The sequence below is a fragment of the Camelus dromedarius genome, chromosome X (genome assembly GCF_036321535.1).
Source record: "Camelus dromedarius isolate mCamDro1 chromosome X, mCamDro1.pat, whole genome shotgun sequence".
Classification (NCBI taxonomy): domain Eukaryota; kingdom Metazoa; phylum Chordata; class Mammalia; order Artiodactyla; family Camelidae; genus Camelus; species Camelus dromedarius.
In genome coordinates, this window is record NC_087472.1 from 72805912 (window position 1) to 72831906 (window position 25995).

The 25995-nt window shown below is 35.7% G+C and overlaps 1 protein-coding gene across 5 annotated transcripts in view; it reads right to left on the reverse strand.

Annotated features, from left to right (window-relative positions):
* KLF8 (KLF transcription factor 8) overlaps positions 1-25995 on the reverse strand; it is a 256752-nt gene that overhangs the window by 12122 nt on the left and 218635 nt on the right. For 3 of the 5 annotated variants that reach the window (XM_031445056.2, XM_031445054.2, XM_064483104.1), the window contains one exon: positions 3038-9286. The exons of 1 other annotated variant lie outside the window; for it this stretch is intronic. In XM_031445056.2, coding sequence (XP_031300916.1) covers positions 9105-9286 — 182 coding nt within the window. In that variant the 3' untranslated portion in view covers positions 3038-9104. Of the gene's footprint in view, positions 1-3037; positions 9287-25995 lie in introns of those variants that run through there. One more of the 5 variants, XR_010379486.1, reaches the window with a different exon arrangement.

The window sequence follows — 25995 nt, forward strand, 5'->3', positions numbered from 1 at the left end:
TGAAAAGTTGAATCTTTTCCACAAAAATCTGGAATAAGTCAAGGATTCCCACTCTCACCACTTCTATTCAACAAAGTATTGGAAATAACAACCATAGCAATAAGACCAGAAAAAGTAAGAAAATTCATCTAAATTGTAAGGGAAGAAGTAAAATTGTCACTATATGTGGATAACAATACTATTTATGGAAAACCCTGAAGATGCCACAGAAAAACTACTAGATCTGATAAATGAATTCAGCAAAGTAACAGGATGTAAGATTAACATACAGAAATCTGTTGCATTTCTCTACACAAACAATGAAATATTAGAAAATGAAAGTAGAAAATAATTGCTTTAAAATCACATAAGTAATACTTAAAATAAACCAAGAAGGTGAATCACAGGCAGAGAACTATAAAACATGGATTAAGGAAATTAAAGATGATTTAAGGAAATGGAAAGATATCCCATGTTCTTGGATAGGATGAATTAATACTGATAAAATGGCCATACTCCCCAAAGCAATCTACAGATTTAATGTGATCCCTATTAAACTACGCAGGACATTTTTCACAGAAGTAGAACAAATAATCTTAAAAGTTATATGGAATCACAAACGACCCAGAATTGCCAAAGCATTACTGAAGAAGAAGAATCAATCTGGAGGAATAACCCTCCCAGACTTTAGGCAATACTACTGAGCTACAGTAATCAAAACAGCATGGTATTTGCAGAAATACAGACATGGATCAACAGAACAGAATAGAGAATCCAGAAATAAAACCCCACACATTTTTGATCAATTAATCTTTGACAATGGAGGCAAGAATGTCCAATGGAGAAAAGACAGTCTTTTTCCCAACACAGTGGTGTTGGGAAAGCTGGATGCAGGCATGTAAATTAATGAAAATGAAATTAGAACACTCCCTCACACCATACACAAAAAGAAGCTCAAAATGGCTTAAAGACGTAAATATAAACAAGACACTGTAAACCTTCTAAAAGAAAACATAGTTAAAACATTCTCTGACATAAATCTTAGCAATGTTCTCATAGGGCAGTCTACTAAGGCAATTGAAATAAAAGCAAAAATAAGGAAATGGGACCTAATCAAATGCCTTTTTATAGCAAAGGAAACCATAAACAGAATGAAAAGACCACCCATGGAATGGGAGAAAATATTTACAAATGATGCAACTGACAAGGGCTTAATTTCCAGAATATAGAAACAACTAATACAACTTAATAAGAACAAAAAACAATCCAATCAAAAATGGGCAGAGGCCCTAACTAAACATTTCTCCAATGAAGACATACAAATGGCCAATACTCACATGAAAAAATATTCAATTTTGCTTATTATCAGAGAAATGCTAAGCAAAACTATGAGGTATTACCTCACACCAGTCAGAATGGGTATCATTAAAAGTCCACAAATGATAAATGCTAGAGAGGCTGTGGACAAAAGGGAACCCTCCTACACTGTTGGTGGAAATGTAGTTTGGTGTAGCCATTATGGAAAACAGTATGGGAATTTCTTTAAAAACTGAAAATAGACTTACCCTATGATACAGCAATCCCATTCCTGGGCATATATCTGTAGGAAGCACTAACTGGAAAAGATACATGCACCCCTATGTTTATAGAAGCACTATTTACAATAGCCAAGACACGAAATGTCCATTGACAGATGATTGGATAAAAATGTTTTGGTATATGTATACAATGGAATACTACTCAGCCATAAAAAAAGAATAAACTAATGCCATTTGCAGTAACATGGATGGATTTGAAGATCATCATACTATGTGAAGTAGGCCAGAAAATGAAAGGAAAATACCATATGATATCACTTAAATGTGAAATTTTTAAAAATAGACAAATTAACTTATTTACAAAACAGAAACAGACTCACAGACATAGAAAAAAATCTTATGGTTACCAGGGTGGAAAGGGGAGTGTGGAGGGATAAATTTGGGTCCAGGATTTGCAGATACTAACTACTGTTTATAAAATAGATAAACAAATATGTGCTACTGTATAGCACATGGAGCTATATTCAATACCTTGTAATGGTATATAATGAAAAAAAGAGAAAAAATATATATTTGTAAATAAATCGCTATACTGTTCATCAGAAATTAACACAACATTGTACATTGACTATACTTCAGCAAAAAAAATTATTGTGTTTTTTTTTCATGTTAATATGCCCTATTAGAGAGTGAATTTCTTGAGAGCAGCTGTTTTATTCATCTCCATAGCAACAAGCAAAGAACCTGGATTGTTGGTAGCTTTTCAGTCAATGTATTTATAGTATTGAAGTGATGATTCTTTTAAACCAAAAGGATGACAATGACTCTTAGAATCATTAAATGAGTAAAGAAATACTATTGGGAAACTTATAAGTCTGAGATTCCTTGTTTTATTTGTAGTGAAAAATCCCTTCTGGCAGCCCCAGGAACAGTTACTCTTCAGTCTGTCCTTTCAGCTCTTGACTTTAATCTCACAGGATTTCCCCCCTTTTACTTTTTACCCAGAATGTTTCTGAAAGACAAGGTGTCTCCCAGAAGAATCTATAGAAAAGGCCGCTTCCCATATCCCCATCCAGGGGTGGTATTTGTATTGAGGTAGCTTTGGAGTTTAAAGCTGTCCCAATACCCTTCTCTCCTGCATTCCTTCTTAGGAAAAAACAAACAAAAATTGTGAAAGGAACAAGGATGGGGAGGGAAATCTAGCCAGCTGAGTCTGTATCACACAGGAGGATTATCCGTAGGAAATATACAAAAGGAGCACACAGTTTTCATGAAGCCCCTTTCAGGGACATGCTGAATAGATTTCCAAGAATGGGGAGGGTCTGATGTACTTAAATAGAGAAATTATTGTCTTCAAGACAGCCTAGCTTCCTTTCTTGCACCATGATATTATACAGTAGCTATACCACAACTTTACCCAGTTAAGGGAAAGAAAACAATCTATGCATACCATGCCATGTTGTGAAAACATAAACCTTTGGAGACAAATGATTATAGCCATAGATTCTGAAGTTTAAAATATTTTTATTAATAAAAAAAGTACAATGATCAAACATAACAAGATCGCTTAGTTCCCAAGCACACACCCTGCCTGGATGCCACAGAGGAAAAGTCCCATTGGGCTAGAACAGAGTAATCTCTATGTGACCATGCTAACTGAGGCAATTCTTGTACTTCTGGATGCCTAACAGGCTTGTTTATGAGAGATTGCTCATGATCCTAGCCTCAACGTCATGCCTCTGGAGCAAGAACTAGTATAAAATAGAAAACAAAACAGGTTGCTGCTCTAAAGCACTGAAATAATGAGGCACAGACAAGAGTTATAAGCAATAAAGCTTAATATACTGTCCTACAATTTCTTTAAACAAACAATGACAAAAATCAGTCATTTCACTGCAGGCTCCTTTCCCCAACACAAAAATGAAGAGTCAGTTTCTGGCACTGTTCTCCCACTGTGTCTTCCTGTCAAAAAACAGGAGTGGACAGCTAGGGATTCTCTTCCTCTTTTTATTTAGAAATACAATGAAAACCGCACTGCATACAACATAGGAATAATGTCCAACACAACTACTTGCACTGATCCTGGGAAACATCTACTGGAAGGGAAGAAGAGTTTCTTAATTAACAAAATAGTGTCTCTCTCCCTGTTCCCAACCCACCACCAGAAAAGGAAATGGAAGATAAAACCAGTATTTGAAAATCAAAGAGATATCCTGCCACTGATATAAATTCTATCCTCTTCCATCCCACTCCAATCCCAACCACCCCACCCCGTTTCCCTTCTTCTTATACTGTTAAGAATATAATAAATGGGAAAAGAGAATATTTAACTGGTGAAGCTGGACTGGCCAAAGTTTGAAAGGCTCTGGGAAATTGCCTCTGTGCTTCTGACAGGGTGATATGTAATATGGTCCAGATAGAATCAGGAAAGGGGAAGAATACAGCTTTTAAAGCAACGGGTTTTGTCTGCTTATTCCTTTAAGCCCTAATATGCTTTGAGTATGGAAACAGATGAGAATCCTATAGTTAGCAACAAGGAGAACGTAAGGAAAGTGGGAGGAAGAGATAATATTGCTTCTAGTGACCACTCTTTAATTACCTTTGTTACTGACTCAAATTTAGCTCTTTATCATCCAAGAAGCCTACTCCTCTCCTTTTTCTAGGGTAAATATAGAGTACTATAATTATCATAGTGGTAATCATAATACTTTGTTGTTCATATAAGGATCACTTGTCATTTTTGCCAACATCCATTAATAAGAATCCTCACAACATTCCTGTGAGGTAGATATTTGGATCCCCATTTTACAGATGGGTTAACTGAGGCACAGAGAGGTGATGTGACTTGCCTAAGGTCAACCAAGTGAGAGATGGGAAAATATGGAAGAGAGGTAACTTAGGGTAGCACCTCTATTGTCAGAGAGCCATATTTAACAGTGAGAAAAGATAGTGCTAAGTGTTTCTTTAAATTGGGCACACTCACTTTCTTCTGTGTCCATATTTCTATATAGGTATTAGCACACTGTGGAGGATCAATAATTTCCTGTCTTATTAAAGATTAGGTCAATTCTCAATGGTTTGGTTCTTCAGAAAACCTTTTGAAGGCAGGATACACTCTAAGTTCCTGGAACTCAGATCATAGAAATCTGTAATTCCTGAATTTTGAAGATCACTTTGTTTTAAAGAACTGTTGGAGTTCTAAAAATGTTACTATCATGTACATAACCACTGTGCTCTAGCTGCTCCTACGGGTGTACAGATCAACAATAAGATACCACTACAATGTGCTTTTGAATTAGACAATTAAGTAAGTAGATGGCAGAGTGTGGGAGCCAGGTTTCTCATTGTTAGAGTAGAAGATTAGAGTAAGCAAAGGGAAAAGGCTAAGATAGGATAATCCATGTGGTAATGGACTGGAGTTGTAGACATCAGTATGAACTCATGTTTAGCCTTAATAAAGATATGGATGATTAATACATATAGAAATATTTGTAGATATGTGTTTATATACATGGGTTAGTGTACACACATATATTTCCTTGCACTGTCATCTGAGATGACCTAGAAGCAACAATACCCCAGTAGCAACAAGCATACCTAATACCCAGATCTTGGTTTCTAATACAATTCTCCATGAACAGAAACCTGGACTCCTTAAAATGGTTGATTATAAGAACTGGCAAAAAAAATATACAAGATGAGCTTGGAGCATGTTGTAGTGCCAAAAAATGAAGATGTGCCACACACACACAAAAAAGATAGGGGGATATGTCAAAAGAACTTGGGAGTCAACCAAGAGAGTGCCCAGTGACCAAAGCTGGAACAATTTGAGCAACAAAATAAGTTGTATTGGATTATAACTCAAAGTGCAAAATATATATCCATGAGTCCATACTGATATGACTAAATGATTACATAAATAAATAAATGAGGGAGAGTAGACAAATCTCCCACGCAGAAGAATTCCAAATAATTTATGTAGATGCTCCCCTTCAAGGATGTAATGTGTAACTAACCATTCCTTAAGTGTGGGCTACACATAGTAATTTCCTTCGAAAGAGTACAGTATGGAAGGTGGGGTGGATTACAGGGGAGAAACCTGACAAACACTATTTCAGCCAGGTGATCAAAATTAACATCAAGAGTCAATCATGTTAATATGATGTGATGGAAATGGGAGTTCATATCTGTGGTCTTCCTCCCCCAAACCCATAAGCTCAATTTAATCATGAGAAAAACAACAAATATTAATTGAGGGGCATACTCCTCGAAACCATCAAGGTCACAGGAAAGAAGAAAGTATGAGAAATTGTCACAACCAAGAGAAGCCTAAGGAGATATGACTACTAAATGTGATGTGGTATCCTGAATGGGATACTGGAAAAGAAAAAGGATATTAGGCAAAAACTAAGGAAATCTGAATAAAGTTTGGACCTTAGTTAATAATAATGTATCAACATTACTTCATTAATTACAACAAATGTACCATTCTAATGAAAGATGTTAATAATAGGGAAAACCAGGTGTGAGGTATAGGGAAACGCTCTGTACTATCTTCACAATTTTTCTGTAAATCTAAAACTTTTAAAATAAAAAGTTTATTTAAAAAGAAGTTAGTCTCACAAACCTTTCTGTCTTGCCCATAATTCACTCTACCTAAGGTACTCAACCAGTTCACAATCTTCATAGTTTCTCCTGAATTTTCCAATCATAATTATCAATAGTAATGTTCAACTGCCAATCATCTACAGATGGAGGAATTCTACTGCAACAAATCCCAGGATATTATTCAACCCTACCGAACAAGGCCATTTTCCATGCCCTAGGCAACTGTCCTCATAATGGTGCTTTACTGGTGTGAGCACAGCAAATTCAATTAATCCCAAATGCCACCTAAGAGAGACAGTGCCTTTTAATCTCACTGTCTATTTAACAAAGTTCTATGTGCTTTTGGTGTGGTACAGTATTATACTATATTTGAATACCTGCACTCCATGAAATACTCTTAATGGATTGGGCATATTTCTTAAAGTATATGTAAATAATTGACAGGATTTTATCATTATTTGGAAGGGAGAGGGCAATGAGAATAGGGTTAGAACTGTTTCCTGACTATAGACAATTAATAAAGCATTCACAAAGTCCCTCATTACTTTCCAGGAAAATATTTGAATAATAAGAGCTTAGTGATGTCAAGGATAGCAATGTTTGGAATCCTAATTTGATTATCCTAGTTAGTACAACAGTATGTTTGATAGCGTTTATTTATAAATAGATCATATGCTCTTATGCAAAAGATCCTGAAGTCTGAAGGGCACAGATCAGTTATGAATTTTGGAAAAGGAGTCTCAGATCCAAACTCTGGAGAAAATGGGTAAGTCCTTGGACACTGCTGTGAAACACCATATCAACTACTTAATTATAAGCTTAAACTTATGTATGATGGTAATTCCCCTTTAACAGATTGGCCCTAGATATTTCCTAGTGCTTTAGCAATTAGTCTACAGTATGGAACTTGCACACCAGAAGTCAGGGAAAAACTTACATAAAAATAACAATGATAAAATAGTAAAAAATCTACATATTTTGAAAAATACAGGTAGTCCTTGAATTTATGAGAGTTTATGGTCTGGAAAGACATTTTAAGTTGAAATGAGGTAAATCAAAGCTGAGATATTATAGAAAGTGTCAGAATAGAAAAATTGTGTGCCTAATGTTATATATCAATGACCACAAACACATTTTACTTACCAGTCAACTGTAAATGATTTTGTGAGTGGTCTAAAGTTTCTGAAGCATAACATATAAAATTGGACAAATACTGCAACCAATAATGTATTTTAAAATTTGGTTTAATAATGTGATCCCTGGGAGAATGGGTGTGCAGGTCTAAAAGGCCACAAGGAAACAAACACCTGGGGAAAGACTGTGACCCGTATTTGTCTCATCTGTAAAATACTAATGATGTGTAGGACTAGACAATTAATAGGATCCCTTCTTGGTGCTAGAATTCTATAATTTAGTCAGAATAAATGGCCTTAGGAGGTAGCAACTTAAAGTATTCAAGAGGGACTGGTTGATTACCTGCCAAAAAAATGGGGTACCATATGAAGACAACCTTTAGGAGAGAGGCTGCATCCAAAATTAAGTGATGCGAAGTCTCCCCTCCCCAACCCCGGGAGAGGAAACATGCCATGTAGAGGTAGATCTGAGGTCCAGGGCATGGAACAGAGGGTTTTATGTCCCAGAGACTATTATGAAACAGTCTGATTGGGTAACCAAATGTGTATTTTATACAACCTGCTTTAATGGCTAAAAGAAATGGCTTAGGTATTCATAGCAGCTGCAGAACATCAAATTGCTTTTTGTCAGTTTTCACCAAAAGCCTCTTATATTCCATTTGAAACACGGGAATGTATTTTAATAATGCCATGGAATGAATTTTTTTTCTTCCAACCCCTTACCTCTGTATAACATGGCCCCAGTGTGTGATTTCTCATCATGCAATATGCTGTTGCTTTATGTAAACAAAAGAATAAACAGTACAGAGCAGCCCCTTAAGACACTGTATCAACAGGTTGCCATTTGAATGAGGCTTGTTATTACAGCACTTTTGATATCCTATCCAAGTAAAAGTCCCTCTCTATTTGTTTTCAGGATCATTCTGGGTCTACTTGTTCCTGTCACTGCCCAACATACTCTCCTGGAACACTTTTCTCCTTACTGGCATGTCGATGTGTGCTTTGAATTTTTGTCCAAATTTAACCTAACAAAGAATGCAATTGTGCAGCAAAATCCTTAATCCTGAAGAAGGAGGAGCAAGAAAGGAGGAAAGGAGAAGGAAAAGAACATCGTTTCATTCCCTTCAATGGACTTTAGAAGCAGAAGCACCAGCATTGTCTGAAAACCAAAGTGTAAGAACAAATAGGATTAGATTTACAAAACTTCTGAGTTTGGTATGGGACTCAGCTTATTCACTGAGAATATGCCCTATACTCAGGATCCAAATCCCTGTAAATCTTACTAACCAACTACAGCGCTATGCCCTCTTTTGTCTAGGACCTTGGAAAAAGTCATTTTAGGACACTACCAGCAACTTTGATGTACTGATTCAAAAAATATGGATAAGAATTCTAGAAAACAACAAAAAATAAAAGCAGCGTATGTGTGTTCACAGCCTTGAATTTGATTCCTGTTTTGTTATTGTAGGAAAAATGTCCTATCTCATAATAGGGGCCGGGGTGAGGGGGGCAACCATGGGTGCCGCACTGGAATTCAACCCATGCGGAGGTTGAAAAAATTGGGAACTGGACAGTGGAAAAATGAAGGTGAAATATAAAGAGTCCACGTGGGAGATCAGCTATCTTTTCTTCCAGTCTCAACCTGGCTCACTGAGCTGTTCCAATCCCATCCCAGAGGCAAGCTGAAGTCAAAGAGGAAAAGATGGTCATGATCTCAATGCACGTGCGCGCTCTCGCGCGTACACACACACACACACAGGAAAGAGACCAGTGCAACTCTTCTAGTGCAGTCTGTGCAGCTCTTCTAGCGCAGTCTGTGCAGCTCTTCTAGCGCAGTCTGTGCCGCTCACATGGTGTCATGGCGCCGGCGGTGCAGGGACAGGTGGTCAGAGCGAGAAAAGCTACGGTTGCAGTCTGTGCACCGGAAGGGTTTGATGCCTGTGTGCTTGCGGAAATGGCGGGTGAGCTCATCTGAGCGAGCAAATTTCCAGGAGCAGCCATCCCAGGTGCACTTATAAGGTTTCTCTCCTAAAAGAAAGGACATGACAGAACAAAAGGAATCAGATGTGAGATGTTTGGATACTGGAAAGATACAGACTACATAATCTTTTATTAAGGTTTTGGTCAAAAGACAAGGCAATCACTTTGAAGACATGCTCTCCTCCACCTTTACAGAAGTCTTAAAGAGAAGCCACGAGTGGAAAGCGCTGGCTTGAGGCTCTGGCTCAAACAGGCCTTTCCTTGAATCCTGGCTATAAGTACATATTACTTGTGTGACCTTAAATTAGTCGCTTCTCCCTGGCTGGGTCTCTGTTTTCTCATCTCTAAAGAGGGATAAAAATATCGCACAAGGTTGTTTGAAAACATTTTACATTTTAAGCATAGCCATTAAATGGTAAAACTGGGATCAAACCCAAATCTTTGACATTTTCCTCTATACCAAATAGTAGTGACTATGTTCTCTCCTTTAATACCCAACAAATAGTCTAAAATAGAGCCATACACACAGGAAGAATGTGTGATTCACTGGAGTGGGTCCTCAGCTAAGGCTACAGGCCTTCTGTGAAAGGTCAGAAACCCAAAGGCATGGGGTAAGAAAAGTCAAACTTTTAAAAATAGCTCAATGCTCAGTACCTGCAGGTTGCATCTGTGTTATATATTGAATATGTATGCTCTGGATAGAAAACTAAGTGAAAAAAAGTAAAATAAAAAACATTAACACAGTATGAACCCATTATGGTGTATGGATCACATAACATATATCTATATACTCAAAATAAAGGCAATACCAATACACTTAAATGCAAATTAGGAGAGAAATTAACAGTGAGTGAATACCCAGAAAATGAGGATAAGAATGATGAGAAGAGGACTTCCTCTTTTTACTTTTCACCTTTCTGTATTGTTTGAATGTTTTAAAAATCAGTAATCCTTGTAAATCAATTATACTTCAATAAAAAAAATCAAGTACTTGGTGCCCACATAAGTAGGAGCACAATAAAAAAATTAAAAAATAAAAATCAGTATCTTAGTGTTTCTCTATTTCCCATTTTCTGCAATAAGCATGTATCATTTTTATAATCATAAATAAGTGATAATGCAGATACAAAATGCTTTGGTAATTTAATGGTCTCTCTTAATCTGGCTCTTCCTCCCCTTTCTCCTTATAATTTCTCCAGGGTATTTTATGTTATGCTGTTCTAAATTCTGGTAGCAATCTGGTTTGCATATATTTTCTTCAACTTTTTCAACACTTACCAATCTTCCCAAGTGTTTACTAATTAACTGTACAGCTTTCAAATAATGGGCAACAGAATAGAATTCACTCAGACTCACAATTGTGGATTATACCGCAACTATTTTGAGAATTAAAGATGTTAGCTACTGATCATTTCAATATTCAGAAATTGCTGCATTAGCTGCTGAGAAGAATGAGATGGAGTTGGATGTATGGAGAACAAAAGATGGCCAATGAAATATTATAAAATGAAAAGAAAAAGCTACTGAATGGCTACGCACCACACAAATACACACACACACACAGTGGGATCCCATTTATATTTTCTAAACCTCTCTGCCTCTGTGTCTCTGTCTCTATCTCTCCCTCTCTCTTTCTCTCTCTCTCTCTCTCTCTCTCTCTCACACACACACACACCCCAAAGAGAAAAGATCTGGAAGACCATACAACAAATTATTAACAGTGAGAAAGAGAATGAGACTGCAGATGGTGTTGAGAGTATGTAAATGAGATTTTCACTGTTTGGCCTATATAATTCTATCACATCTCCACACTTCCAAACTGTCACATTGCTATCAATTTTGTTGCAATCGCTCAAGAATTTCTCCTGAGAATTTCTAATCTTCTCTACACCCAAATGAAGAAGATTTGACTTGTAAAGCAGTGACACCCTGTGGGGACCACAGCTCATTGCTAGAATACACAGATTACAGGATTCAGCAAGATCAATTTTCCTATTGCAAAAGCAGATATCTTATATTATCATTGAACAAGGTCCTGTTTGTGCCAATGCACTTTATACGACACAACTCATAAGCTTCATCAATATATTATCAATATTAAAGAACAAAATATACATAGGGAAATAATTCACAATATAAAGTGTACATATTAACTGTGTGACACAGTTAAGTGTGATAAGTTCCAAGGCTAGACAATCTGTGGGCTAGTGTGATGCACTGAACTTGAAGCAGGGGTAGGTTTTACATGGGTGGAAAAAAAGACAAAAAGCAACTCAGTTAGATAGGGGCATGGGCTGGTAAGGAAGCACAGAGAATGATGCATAAGGTCAGCCATCCTGAAGCACGGGGTATCTTTACAGAAGTTCTATGAGATGGCCCCTATTATAAAGACCAGACTAAAGAATTTAGATTTTTAGCATTAAATGTAGTGACATAGCAAACACAGGGGCAGTAAGTAGTTTGCCTCAGGAATAGGAAACAAGGGGGATGCAATGACTATAAAGAATTTTAAAACAAAATCAACTAAAAGTTTGCTCTTTTCTACTATCATGTTCCAATTATAAGTCAATGGTAAAATACTCCTTCTGGCTATGACAGACAGCTCCTATTGCCCTCTCCTTCTTGATACACTACTGCCAGAAGGCAATGGTGAGGGGAGTAGTGTGTAACACTAAGCATTTCAAGAGTGACTTGAAAAGGTTGTACACTGAAATGATCTAGCCATGAAATCATTTAGCCATATAAGATGGATTACAAAAAATACAAGACTACTGGAGTAAAGTACTTGCCTGGCACGTACAGAAGGTGCTCAAGTTATTTATTAAATTGATGATGAAATCAAGAATAAATGTAACAGAAAATTGAAATATAAATCAGAAATGAGAGGAGACATTACAATGGATGCCTCGGAAACAAAAAGGATCATAAGGGACAATTATAAACAGTTACATGTTAACAAACTAGATAACCTATAAGAAATAAATTCCTTGAAACTTACAATCTACAAAATCTTAATTAAGAAGAAATAGAAAGCCTGAATATATTAATAACAAATAAGGAGATTGAGTCAGCAATCAAAAATCTCCCAAAGAAGAAAAACCCCAAACCAGAAGGCTTCACAACTGAATTCTACAAAACATTAAAAAAATTCATACCAATTCTTATATTCTTCCAAAAAATGGGAGAGGAAGGAACATCTCCAAACTCATTCTATGAGGACAGCATCACCCTAATACCAAAGCCAAACAAAGCCCTACAAGAAAACTATAGACCAATATCCCCGATGAACACACATGCAAAAATCCTCAATGAAATCCTAGCAAAATGAATTCAACAGTACATTAAAAGATCAAGATGGACTTATCCCTGGGATGATGCAAGGATGGTTCAATGTACTTAAATCATCAACAACAACAAATTAACAGAATTTTAAAAAACTACATAATCATCTTAATTGATGCAGAAAAGCACTTGACAAAGTTCAACATACATTTATAATTAAAACTCTCAAGAAAATAGGTATATAAACACTTATCTCAACCCAATACAGTCCATAAACAACAAAACAACAGCTAACATCATAATGAATAGGAAAAAACTAAAATATTTTTTCCTAAGATCCAGTGCAAGGCAAGGATGCCCACTCTTCCCATTTTTTTTCAGCATAGTAATGGAACTTATAGCCAGAGCATTACACAAGAAAAGGAAATAAAAGGCACCCAAATCAGAAAGGAAGAAATAAAATTATCTCCCTTTGCAGATGATATGATCATATCCATAGAAAACCCCAAATTCTAAACAAACAAAAAAACCTGCTAGAAATAAAGAATTCAGTAAACTTGCAATATACAAAGTCAACATACAAAATCACTCATGTTTCTATACACAAACAACAAAGTATCTGAAACAGAAATCAAGAAAACAATCCCATTCAAAATAGCAACAAAAATAATAAAATACTTAGGAATAAATTTAACTAATGAGGTTAAAGACTTATATACTGAAAATTATAATACACTGATGAAAGGAATTAAAGAAGGCACAGTTAAATGGAAAGACATCCTGTGTTCATGGAATGGAAAATTGACCTTGTTAAAATATCCATAATACCCAAAGTAATCTACAGATTCAATGTGACTCCTATCAAAATCCCAATGGTGTTCTTTACAAAACTAGAAAAAAAAAAAAAAGCTAAAATTCATGTGGAACCACAAAAGGCCCTGACTAGCCAAAGCAATTTTGACCAAGAAGAACAAATCTGGAGGCATCATAATTCCTGCTTTCAAAATATATTACAAAGATAAGGCAATCAAAATAATAAAATGCTGACATAAAAATACATAGACCAATAGAATAGAATAGAGAGCTCAGATATAAATGTATGCATCTACAGTCAATTGATTTCCAGCAACGTGCCTATAATAAACACTGTGGGAAGAACAGTCTTCAACAAATGGTGTTGGGAAAACTGGATACCCACATGCAGAAGAATGAAACTGGACCCTTATCTCATAACATATTAAAAAAAAAAACTCAAAATGGAGTGAAGACTCAAATGTAAAACCTGAAACCATAAAACAACTAGAATAAAACAGGTGGAAACCTTCTTCTCATAAATTGTAGTTGATTTAAAATATGTTAGTTTCAGGTGCACAGCAAAATGATTCAGATATATATAGACATATATGCATATATATACACATATCCATATATAAAATAATCTGATAAAATGTATATAAATATAACTTTAAATGCATATACATATAAATTTGAAGTTATAGATATATATTTGAAGTTCTGTTTAAATGTTTTATGATTATTTCCCAGTATAGGTTATTAGAAGGTATTGATTATAATTCCCTGTTCAGTAAATCTTTGTTCTTATCTATTTTATGTATAGTAGTTTGTATCTATTAATCCTGTACTCCTAATTTATCCTCCCCCCAGTCTCCTTCCCTTTGGGTAACCATAAGTTTGTTTTCTATGTTTATGAATCTGTCTCTGTCTTGTGTACAGAACCATTTGTATTATTTTTTTAGATTCCACACATAAGTGATATCATATGCTATGTGTCTTTCTCTGTCTGACTTAATTCACTAAGTGTAATATTCTCTAGGTCCATCCACGTTGCTGCAAATGGCAATATTTCATTTTTTATTGCTGAGTAATATTCCTGTGTGTGTGTGTGTGTGTGTGTGTGTGTGTGTGTGTGTGTGTGTGTGTGTGTGTATCACATCCTCTTAAGCCAATTGTCTGTTGACGGGCAGTTGGTTTTTTTCCCCACACCTTGGTTATTGTAAATACTGCTACTTATGAACATGGGGGTGCATGTACCATTTCAAATTAGAGTTTTCATCTTTTCAGGATATATACACAGGAATAAGATTGTGGATGATATAGTAGCTCTATTTTTAGTTTTTTAAGGAACTGCCATACTGTTATCCACAGTGGCTGCACCAATTTACATTCCTACCAACAGTGTAGGTGGGTTCCCTTTTCTCCACAATCTCTCCAGCATTATTATTTGTAGACTTTTTGATTATAGCCATTCTGATTGGTGTGAGGTGATCCCTCTTCGTGACTTTGATCTGAAATTGTCTAATAATTTGCAATGTTGAGCATTTTTTCATGTACCTGTTGGCCATCTGTATGTCTTCTTTGGATAAATGTTTATTTATGTCTTCTGCCTATTATTTGATTGGGTTGCTTGTTCTTTCAATATTGAGTTGTATGAGCTACTTGTACATTTTGGATATTAACTACTTGTCAGTTACATCATTTATAAATATTTTCTCCCATTCCATAGGTAGGCTTTTCGTTTTATTGATGGATTCCTGTGCTGTACAAAACCTTTTAAGTTTGATTAGGTCCCATTTGTTTATGTTTGCTTTTAGTTCTTTTGCTTTGGGAGACTGATCTAAGAAAATATTGTTACAATTTATGTCCAAGTATGTTTTGCAAATGGTGTCATGTCTTATATTTAGGTCTTTAAACCATTTTGAGTTTATTATTGTATATGGTGTGAAGGAGTGTTCTAACTTCATTGATTTAAATGTGGCTATCCAACTTTCTTAGTACCACTTGCTGAAGAGACTATCTTTTCTCCATTCTTGCTTCCTTCATTGAAGATTAATTAACCATAGGTGTGTAGGTTTATTTCTGGGCTCTCTATTCAATTCCATTGATCCATATGTCTGTCTCTGTGCCAACACCATGCTGATTTGATTACTGTAGCTTTGTCATACAGTCTGAAGTCTCAGAGGGTTCTGCCTCCAGCTTTATTCTTTTCCCTCAGGATTGCTTTGGCAATTTCAACCTGTTGTAGTTCCATATAAATTTTAGGAGTATTTGTTCTATTTCTGTGAATAATGTCATGGATACTTTGAAAGGGATTGCTTTAAATCCGTAGATTGCTTTGGGTAATATGGCAATTTTAACAATATTATTTCTTCCAATCCAAGAGCATGAGATATCTTTACATTTCTTTGTATCATCTTTAATTTCCTTTATCAATGTTTTACAACTTTTAGATACAAGTCTTTCATCTCCTTAGTTACGTTTATTCCAAGGTATTTTATTCTTTCTGATGTGATTTTAAAGGGGGTTTGTTTTACTTTCCCTTTCTGATATTTCATTGTTAGTGTAAAGAAATGCAACAGATTTCTGTATATTAATCTTGTATCCTGATAACTTGCTCAATTCATTAGTTCTAATAGTTTTTGTGTGGAGTCTTTTTTTAGAGTTCTCTATATAAAGTATCATGTCGTCTGCAAATGTTGAAATTTTACCTCTTCTTTTCCGATTTAGATACATTTTATTTCTTTTTCTTGCCTGATTGTTGTGGCTAGGACTCCCAATACTATGTTGAATACAAGTGGTGAGAATGGCATCCTTGTCTTGCTCTTGAATTTAGTGGGAAGGCTATAAATTTTCACCATTGAGTATTATGCTGGCTGTGGGTTTTTCGTAAATGGCTTTTATTATGTTGAGATATGTTCCCCCCTATACCCACTTTGGTAAGTGTTTTTAATAAGACTGAATGTTAAATTTTGTCAAATGCTTTTTCTGTGTCCATTGAGATGATCATGTGATTTTTCTGTCCTTTTGTTAATGTGGTGTATCACATTGATTTGCATATGATGAATCATCTTTGAGACCCTGGAATGAATCCAACTTGATTATGTTGTATAATCCTTTTAATGTATTGTTGGATTTGGTTTGCTAATACTTTGTTGAGAATTTTTGCATCTATATTCACTAAAGATATTGCCCTGTAGTTTTCTTTTTTTGTCGTGTCTCTATCTGGTTTTGGTAACAGGGTGATGTTGGCTTCATGGAATGAATTTGGGAGTGTTCTCAATTTATTGGAATAGTTTGAGCAAGATAGGTATAAGTCTTTCTTTGTATGTTTGGTGGAATTCCTCAGTGAAGCTGCACAGTCCTGGAATTTAGTTTGAAGGAAGGTTTTTTTTTTTTAATTAGAAATTCTATTTCACTTCTAGTGATCAGAGTGTTAAAATTATGTTTATTCTTGAGTCAGTCTTGGCAGTCTGTATGTTTCTAGAAACTTGTCCGTTTCTTCTAGGTTTTACAATTTGTTGGTACAATTTTCATAGTAATCGCTTATGATATTCTTATGATATTTTTGTATTTCAGTAGTATTAGTTGTTATTTCTCCTCTTTAATTTCTTATTTTGTTTACCTGGGTCCTCTTTCTTTTCTTAGCTAGAGTTTTGTCAGTTTTGTTTATCTTTTAAAAAACTACTCTTGGTTTTACCGATCTATTTTTTAAACTTCTATTTTATTTATTTCCTTTATGATTTTTATTATTTCCTTCTTTCTGCTGAATTTGATTTTTGTTGTTTTTATAATTCTTTTGAGTGGTAGGTTAGTTTGTTTATTTGAGATGATTCTTCTTTCTTGAGGAAGGCCTGCGAACTGCAGTATCTCATAGGCTTTTTAAGATTGTGTCTTAATTTTCATTTTTTTGAGGTATATTGTGATTTCTTCTTTGATTTCATCACTGATTTATTGGTTTTTTAGCAGCATTTGTTTAGTATCCATGTGTTTATTCTTTTCTCATTTTTCTTTTTTTGTGGTTGATTTCTAATTTCATACCACTGTGGCTGGAAAGATACTTGAAATAATTTCTATCCTCTTAAATTTGTTGAGGCTTTTTTTGTGACCTACTGTGGTCTACCCTAGAGATCATTCCATGTGCACTTGAAAACAATGTGCATTCTGGGTTTGTTTGTTTTAAACATAATGTCTTATAGATATCAATTAAATACAACTGGGTCTATTGTGTCATTTAGGGCCTCTTTTGCTTTATTGATTTTCTGTCTGGATTATTGGTCTATTGATATTAGTGAGGTGTTAAAGTCCCCTACTATTGTTGTATTATTGTCCATTTCATTTTATGTGTGTTAGTATTTATTTTATATATTTAGGTGCTCTTATGCTGAGTACATATATGTTAATGAGTGTAATATCCTCTACTTGCACTAAACTCTTTATGATTATATGATGTCCTTCTTCTTTCTTTATGGCCTTTGTTTTAACGTCTATTTTGTCTGAGTATTGCTACCCATACTTTCTTGTTTTCATTTGCAAGAAGTATCTTTCCCCATTCCCTTACTTTCAATCTGTGTTCTTCTTTTACCCTGAAGTGAGTCTCTTGTAGGCAGCGTATAGCAGCCTTTTGTTTGCTTATCCAATCTGCCACTCTATGTCTTTTGACTGGAGCATCTAGTCCATTGACATTTAAAGTACTTATTGATATATAAGTATATCAATAAGGTATATACTTATTGCCATTTTAAACTTGGTTTTGCAGTGGTTTTAGTAGTTCTTTGTTCATTTCTTCTACTTTGTGCTTTTCCTTTTGTGATTTGATCGTTTTTTGTAGGATTGTTGAGTTCCTTTATTTTTGTCTGTTGTGAACCTATTATATGTTTTTGATTTGTGGTTACAATGGAGTTCAAGTATATTGCCAATAACTAGATATACTTGCTTTGAACAGGTAGTCATACAAGTTCAAAGACATTCTAAAGGATCTATATTTTCATACACCCCTTCCTCACATTTTTATGTCCTATTTTACCCATGCATACTTATCCTTTTACTGTTAATTGTAGCTATAATCGGTTTTACAAAACTTTTAATTGTTTTTAACCTATGTACTGGCTTATTTAAATGATCTTCAGCCCTTTGATATATTTGCCTTTCCTATTGTGATTGTCCCTTTCCTATATATTCTTGTTTATTTTCTATTTAGAGAAGACTTTTCAATATTTCTTTTAGGGTAGGTTTAGTATTGCTAAATTCTTTCAGTCTGCTTGTCTGAGAAACTCTTTATGTCTCCTTCTATTCTAAATGATAATCTTGCTGGGTAGAGTATCCTAGGTTGTAGGTTTTTCCCTTTCAGGACTTTAAATACATCATGCCACTCCCTCAGGACCGCAAAGTTTCTACAGAGAAGTCAGCTGATAGCCTTAAGGGGGTTCCCTTGTAACTGACTCTTTGTTTTTCTCTTACTGCCTTTAAAATCTTCTTTTCATTTTTCATCTTTGCCATTTTAATTATGACATGTTTTGGTGTGACTCTGTTTGGGTTTATAATATTTGAGACCCTCTGTGCTTCCTGTACCTGTATATCTGTTTCTTCAGTTTTGGGAAGTTTTCAGTCATAATTTCTTCAAACATGTATTTCAGTCCTCTTTTCTCTTCTTTTTCTGGAACTCCTATCATGCATAAGTTGGCATTTTCTATATTATTCCATAGATTTTGTTTGTTGTTTTCATTGTTTTCCATTTGTCCGTCTGCTGTCCTGATTGGGTGATTTCCATTATTCCATCTTCCAGATCACTTATTCATTCTTCTGTCCAATTTAGTCTGTTATTCATTGCTCCTAGATTGGTTTTATCTTGGCAATTGAATTGTTTTGATTGATTCATTTTTATTGCTTCTAGTTCCTTGTTATAGTGATCTGCATTTCTATTGATAATCTTTCTTAATTGCTTTATGATTTTTTACCTCCTTTTTGAACTCTTGGTCTAGTAGACTGGTAAGGTCTGTTTCATGATTTGTTCTTCCAAGGGATTTCTCTTGTTCTTTTCATTAAGAATGTTTCTTTTGCTTTTTTCTTTCATTTAACTTTCTCTGTCTTTATGAATTTAGGAGAAACAGTTTTCTACTGTGGTCTTGAAAGGGTGTTTTTATGTGGGAGTGTCCCTGTATAGAATGCCTGTTTAATATTTTTGTTGTGAGGGCTAGTTTTGGTATGGATGCCAGCCACAACTTTTCTCAAGTGTGCTGGCCATTATTCCCTTCATAGAAGATGTGATGGTTATTGTATTGTCTAGAGCCTTTGCTGGATGTGAGGTGAGGCTTCCTCTTTGCTCTGTGACTATCACAACACTTTTGGGGGGTGGGGCTTGCCCCCCTAGTTGTTGGAGTAGAAGCCCTGAGGGTCAGTTTTGATCTGGTTCCTTTGCCCTTGAGTGAGTGCCCTGCCCCAAAGGAGGTGATTTCTGAAGCAAGTGTGGTCCATGTGGTCACAATGAACTTATGTGTTGCCTGTGTAGGTGCCTGAAATTCTGCTTAGAAGCAGCACAAGGTCACATCCCCCCCTCTACTTTGCTTGTCCCAGATCCAGTGCAAGGTTGTGGTGTGGAGCAGGCTGGGGCTGGGAGTTGGGGAATTATGGCTGCAGAAAGTTAGGTGGCTGTGCTACTGCCTGGGTTCTGGGCTGCCTCTGTCAGCCCAGTTCTGGCACCAAGCTGAGTTGTGGAGTGGGTAGAGCCATGGTGCTCTTGCCATGAAACAAAACCTGAGAGTTCCTGCCTGGTCTGGTCTGTTAGAGACTTAGCACTCAGCCACTGAATGTTTCTGTGGCATCACCCAGTGTGTGTGCTGGCAATGCTTTTTGGGCTGGACGCATCACCACTGTGTTTGCCAAAAATATGCTTCATGGTGGGGGAAGCTTCTTGACATTGTTCTAGGCAATGGTTTTTTGGATATGCAACCAAAAGCACAAGAAACAAAAGCAAAACTAGATAAAGGGATTCCATCAAAAGCAATCAACACAGTGAAAATGCAGCCTGTGGGATGGAAGAAAATATTTGCAAACCACATGCCTGATAAGGGTTAATATACAAAATAAATGAACTCTTCCAACTCAACAGCAAAAAAAAAAAAAAAGAAAGAAAAAGAAAAAAAAGAAAAGAACCCAATTAATTAAAAAATGGACAAAGAGTCTAAATAGATCTTTCTCAAAAAAAGACATGCAAATGGTCAACAGGTATATAAAAAGTCAATAGATATATGCCCACCTTCACTAATAATCAGGAAAATTTAAGTACAAATCACAATGTGATATCACTTCACCCCTGTTACAATGGCTATTATAAGAAAGACAAAAGATAACAAGTGCTGGAGAAGATGTGGAGAAAATGAAATCCTTGTACACTGTTGGTGGGAATGTAAATTGGTACAACTACTGTACGAAACAATATGAAAATTACTCAAAATTTAAACATAGAAATGCCACATGACCCAGCAATCCTACATCAGGGTATACAGCCAAGGGAATTGAAGTAGTATCTCAAAGAGATATTTGCACTCCCATGTTTATCACAGACTTATTCACAATAGCCAAGATACAGAAATAACCCAGTGTCTGCCAATGGATGAATGTATAAATATCATGTGGTAAGTATATACAATTAAATATTATTCAGACTTAAAACAAGGAAATCCTGCTATTTGTAAAAGCATGGAAGAACCCAGAGGACATTATGCTAAGTGAAATGCATCATATTCAGAAAGACAAATACTGCATGACCTAATGCAGTATTTGGAACACATGCAGTATGTGCAATCTAAAAATGTCAAACTCAGAGAGAAGATCAAGATGACAGAGTAAGAGGATGCTATGCCCACCTCCCCCCACAAACCCATCATAACTATATCTACATGTGGAGCAACTCTCTATAAATACAAACTGGAGGATGTCAGAAAGGCTCTTCTATGACCACGGTGGTAAAGAAAGAGCCACAGAGTCAGAAGGAAAAGAGGAGAAGTTATCAGGTCAGGATTCAGGTTCCTAACAGAAGACATAAAGGAGAAGGGATATCATGGGCTCTGGGATCTTCTATGTCAAGTGAGAAGTTTGAGGCATCTATTGGGTACCCCAGCCCTGGGGCTTGACACTGGGAAGATGAGTGCCCTTAGCTGGTTTTAAAACCAGTGAAACTTACTGGAAGGCTGTAAGAAACTGAGAGGCTGCTTGTGAAGAGCAAGCGTATGTGTTTTCTGACTCCCAGGAACAAGGCAAGTAGGTGGATAGAAAATGGCCTGGGGCTCTGGCTGATTTCCTGTGACCATCTCAGTACACACCCCAGCCTGCACTGTGGGCCTGTTCCAGCCCCTCTTTCTCTGGCTCAGTTCTCCATTAGGGCAAAGGCTGCTGTTCCTGAGAAGAGTGCACACTTTTGGGGAGGGAGGGACTTAGCTAGGTCGGACATGGCCCTGTACCTGAACAGGGTGAAGGTGGCCATTGCTGATGTGTATGAGAAAGTGGCAGCTTGGGAGTTACCTAAAGCTCTGATTGGCATGCCAGGACTATCCTAGGCATGCTCCACCCATATCTGGCACTTGCTCCAGCCCCTCTTGTTCCAGTGCTGCTTTCCACTGGGGCAAAAGTGCCATTGCTTGGAGTGTGTGTGCATACTTAGAGGAAGCAGAGATGGCTTAGACCTGATCCTGCATGTGAATGGGGTGAGGGCAATCATTGGCAGTGAGCACGTAAAGGCAGTGGATTGGAAACTGCCTGACTAGCTTGATAGGATCACATCAGCACACACCCAACTCTGCACCAGGCATCTGCACCAGCACTTCTTGCTCTGGCACTACTCTCCACTAGGGTGGAAGTACCCTTACCTGAGCAAGAGTGCACACTCATAGGGACTGGAAACAGGTGAGACCTAAACCTCAGGACTTCTACTGAAGAACCCTGGGCATCAACCCTGCCCTCAATATGGTGATGATAGCCGCTGAGCATAGGAAAAGCCCTGGTTCACACCTGGAGAAGGCTCTAGTTCCTCCATCTCCAGCCCTACATGCCATCAAGGTAGTAGATGCCAGTACATGTAAGGAGAAGGTGGGATCCATGCTCACTTCAGATCCAGCTCTCCCATCAAAGCCAATGGGCACATGTAGATGCATATGGATGTTCCCACATAAGGACACTACTTCAAGACCAGGATGGGCAACTGTGTCACCTAATTTCATAGAGACACAGAAAACTAAACAAAATGAGAAGTCAGAGGAATTTGTTTCACATGAAAGAACAAGGAAAAAAAAATTACAAAAATCTCCTACTGAAACAAAGATAAAAAATTATCAGATAAAGAGTTGAAAACATTAGTAATGAAATGCTAACTGAACTTGGGAAAAGAAGAGATGAACACAGTGAAAATTTTAACAAGTAACTAGAAAATATTTTAAAAGACCCATTCAGAAATGAAGAATTAAATAGCTGAAATAAACACATAAGAAGGAATGAATAGACTAAGTGATACTGAAGAACACATAAGTAATCTGGAAGGTAGAATAATGAAAATCACCAATCAGAACATAAAAAAGAAAACAAAAATTTTGAAAAAAATGAAAGTAGCTTTAGAGATATCTGAGAAATCATTAAGCATACTGACATTCACATTATAGGGGTCCCAGAAAGAGAAGAGAGGGAGGGGGCATTGAAAATGTATTTGGGGAAATGATAGCTGAAAATTTTGCAAACCCAAGGAAGGAAATAGATATCCAAGTACAAGAGTCACAGAGGATTCCAAACAAGATGAATCCAAACAGCAAGACATGTCATATTTAAAATCACAAAAGTTAAAGATGAAGAGAGAATTATAAAGGTGACAATGAATATATATATGTTCATGTATAACTGAAAAATTGTGCTCTACACTGGAATTTGACACAACATTGTAAAATGATTATAAATCAATAAAAAATGTTTAAAAAAGAGAGAATTATAAAGGAAGCAAGAGAAAAGCAAAAAGTCATATACAAGGGAATCCCCATAAGGTTGTCAGCTAATTGCAGAAATTTTGCTGGCAGGAAGGGAGTGGCATACTGTATTCAAAGTGCTGAATGGGAAAAACCGAAACCTAAGATACTCTATTCAGCAAGACTATCATTCAACTAAAAGAGTTCATCAGTACTAAACCTACCCTAAAGAAACATCATCGGTTCTTTTCTAAGTGGAAAAAAGTAAGAATCTATAGGAAATGGAAAACACCACCAAGAAAGGCAAATGTATAGTAACTATTGAGGATCAACCAATCACATAAGCCATTACAAAGATTAAAAGATAAAAAATTGTAAATGTAACAATAACCACAATAAACAGGAGATAAACATAAAGATGTAAAATATGACATCAAAAAATCAAAATATGGGTAAGGGAAGAAAAAATTTAGTTTTTTTAGAATGTGTTTGGACTTAAATAACTATGAGTTTAAAACAAGTAGATACAGTTACAGGTCAACATATATGAACCCCATAGTAACCACAGATAAAAAACCTATAGTAGTTACACAAAAAAGTTAAAAGGAAGAAATACAATCATATTACTAAAGAAAATCCTCAAATCACAAGGGAAGAAAAACAGAAGAAGAAATGAACAAAGAACTACAAAAACAACCAGAAAACAAGTAATAAAATGGGAATAAGTACATACCTATCAATAATTACTTCAGATGTCAATGGACTAAATGCTCCAATCAAAAGACATGCTGGCTGTGTGTATAGCTCAGTGGTAGAGCACATGCTTAACATACATGGGGTCCTGGGTTCAAATGCCTAGTACCTCCATTAAAAAATAAATTCATAAAACAAAATAAGATATTAAAAAAAGACATGGTGGATGACTGAACAGAAAAACAAGACCCATCTATAATGCTCCTTAAAAGAGACTCACTTTAAGTTTAAGGATATGCACAGACAGAAGATGGGGGGTAAAAAAAAGATATTTCATAGAAACAGAATAAACATGAAAGCAGAGGTAGCAACACTCAAAGAAGACAAAATAGGCTTTAAAGCAAATGCTATAACAAAGGAGAAGCAATGACATTATATAATGATAAAGGGATCAATGTAAGAAGATGATATTAACTTCTTAACATGTATAAACCCAATATGGGAGCACCTAAAATATAAAGCAAATATTAACAGACATAAGAGGAGAAAATGGCAGTAATTCAATATTAGTAGGAGACTTTAGCACCCCACTTATATCAGTCAACAGATCATCCAGACAGAAGTCAGTAAGGCAACAGTGGTCTTAAATGACACAATAGATCAATTGGATGTAATAGATATCTACAGACATTTGATCCCAAAACAGCAAAACACACATTTTTTTCAAGTGTACAGGAAACATTCTCCAGGATAAATCATGTGCTAGACCACAAAAGAAGTCTCAATAAATATAAGAGAAAATTACAGGCCAACATCTCTGATGAATATAAATGCAAAAATCCTTAACAAAATATTAGCAAACTGAATCCAATAATACATAAAAAGGATCATGCACCATGATCAATGGGGACTTATTCCAGGGTTGTAAGAATGGTTCAACATTCACAAATCACTGTGATAAAACAGATTAACAAAAGAAAGAATAAAAATCACATGATCATCTGAATAGGTGCTTAAAAAGCATCTGACAAAATTCAACATCCATTTATAATAAAAACTCTCAAAAAAGTGAGCATAGAGAAGTTGTACCTTAACATAGTAAAAGCCATATGTGACAAATCTAAAGTTAACATCATACTCAATGACAAAAAGATAAAAATGTATCCTCTAATACAAAGAACAAGACTAGGATGCTCATTATTTCTACTTTTATTCAATACAGTATTAGAAATTCTTGTCAGAGAATAATAAATAAACAAGAGAAAGAAATAAAAGGCATCCAAATTGGAAGGGAAATATTAAAACTGTCACTGTTTGCAGATGACAGGATACTATATATAGAAAATCCTTAAGTCTCCATCAAAAAACTATTAGAACTGATAAATGACTTCAGTAAAGTTACAGGATACAAGATTAATATACAGAAATGTGTAGGTTTTCTATATAACAATGAAATAGAACAAAGATAAATAATGGAAACCATCCCATTTACAATCACATCAAAAAGAATCTAGGAATAAACTTGAATAAGGAAGGGAAAGACCTACATCCAAAACTACAAAACACTGATGAAAGAATTTGAAAATGATACAAAGAAATGTAAAGATATTCCATATTTTTAGATTGGAAGAATTAATATCATTAAAATATCCATACAACTCAAAGCAATATACAAATTTAACACAATCTTTAACCAAATGTCCATGACATTTTTCACAGATCTAGAACTAGTAATATTAAAATTTATGTGAAACCACAAAAGACCCCAAATAGCCAAAGCAATCTTCAGAAAAAAAAGAACAAAGCTAGAAGTATCTACTTCCTGGCTTTAGACTATACTTCAAAGCTACAGTAATCCAAACAGATTGGTACTGGCACAAAAAAGGCATATCAGTGGAGAACCCAGGAATTAATCCATGCACATATGGTCAATTAATCTATGACAAAGTAGGCAAAAATACACAATGAGGAAAAGACAGTCTCTTCAATAATTGGTGCTGGGAAAATTGGACAACAACACATAAAAGAATGAAATAAAACCTT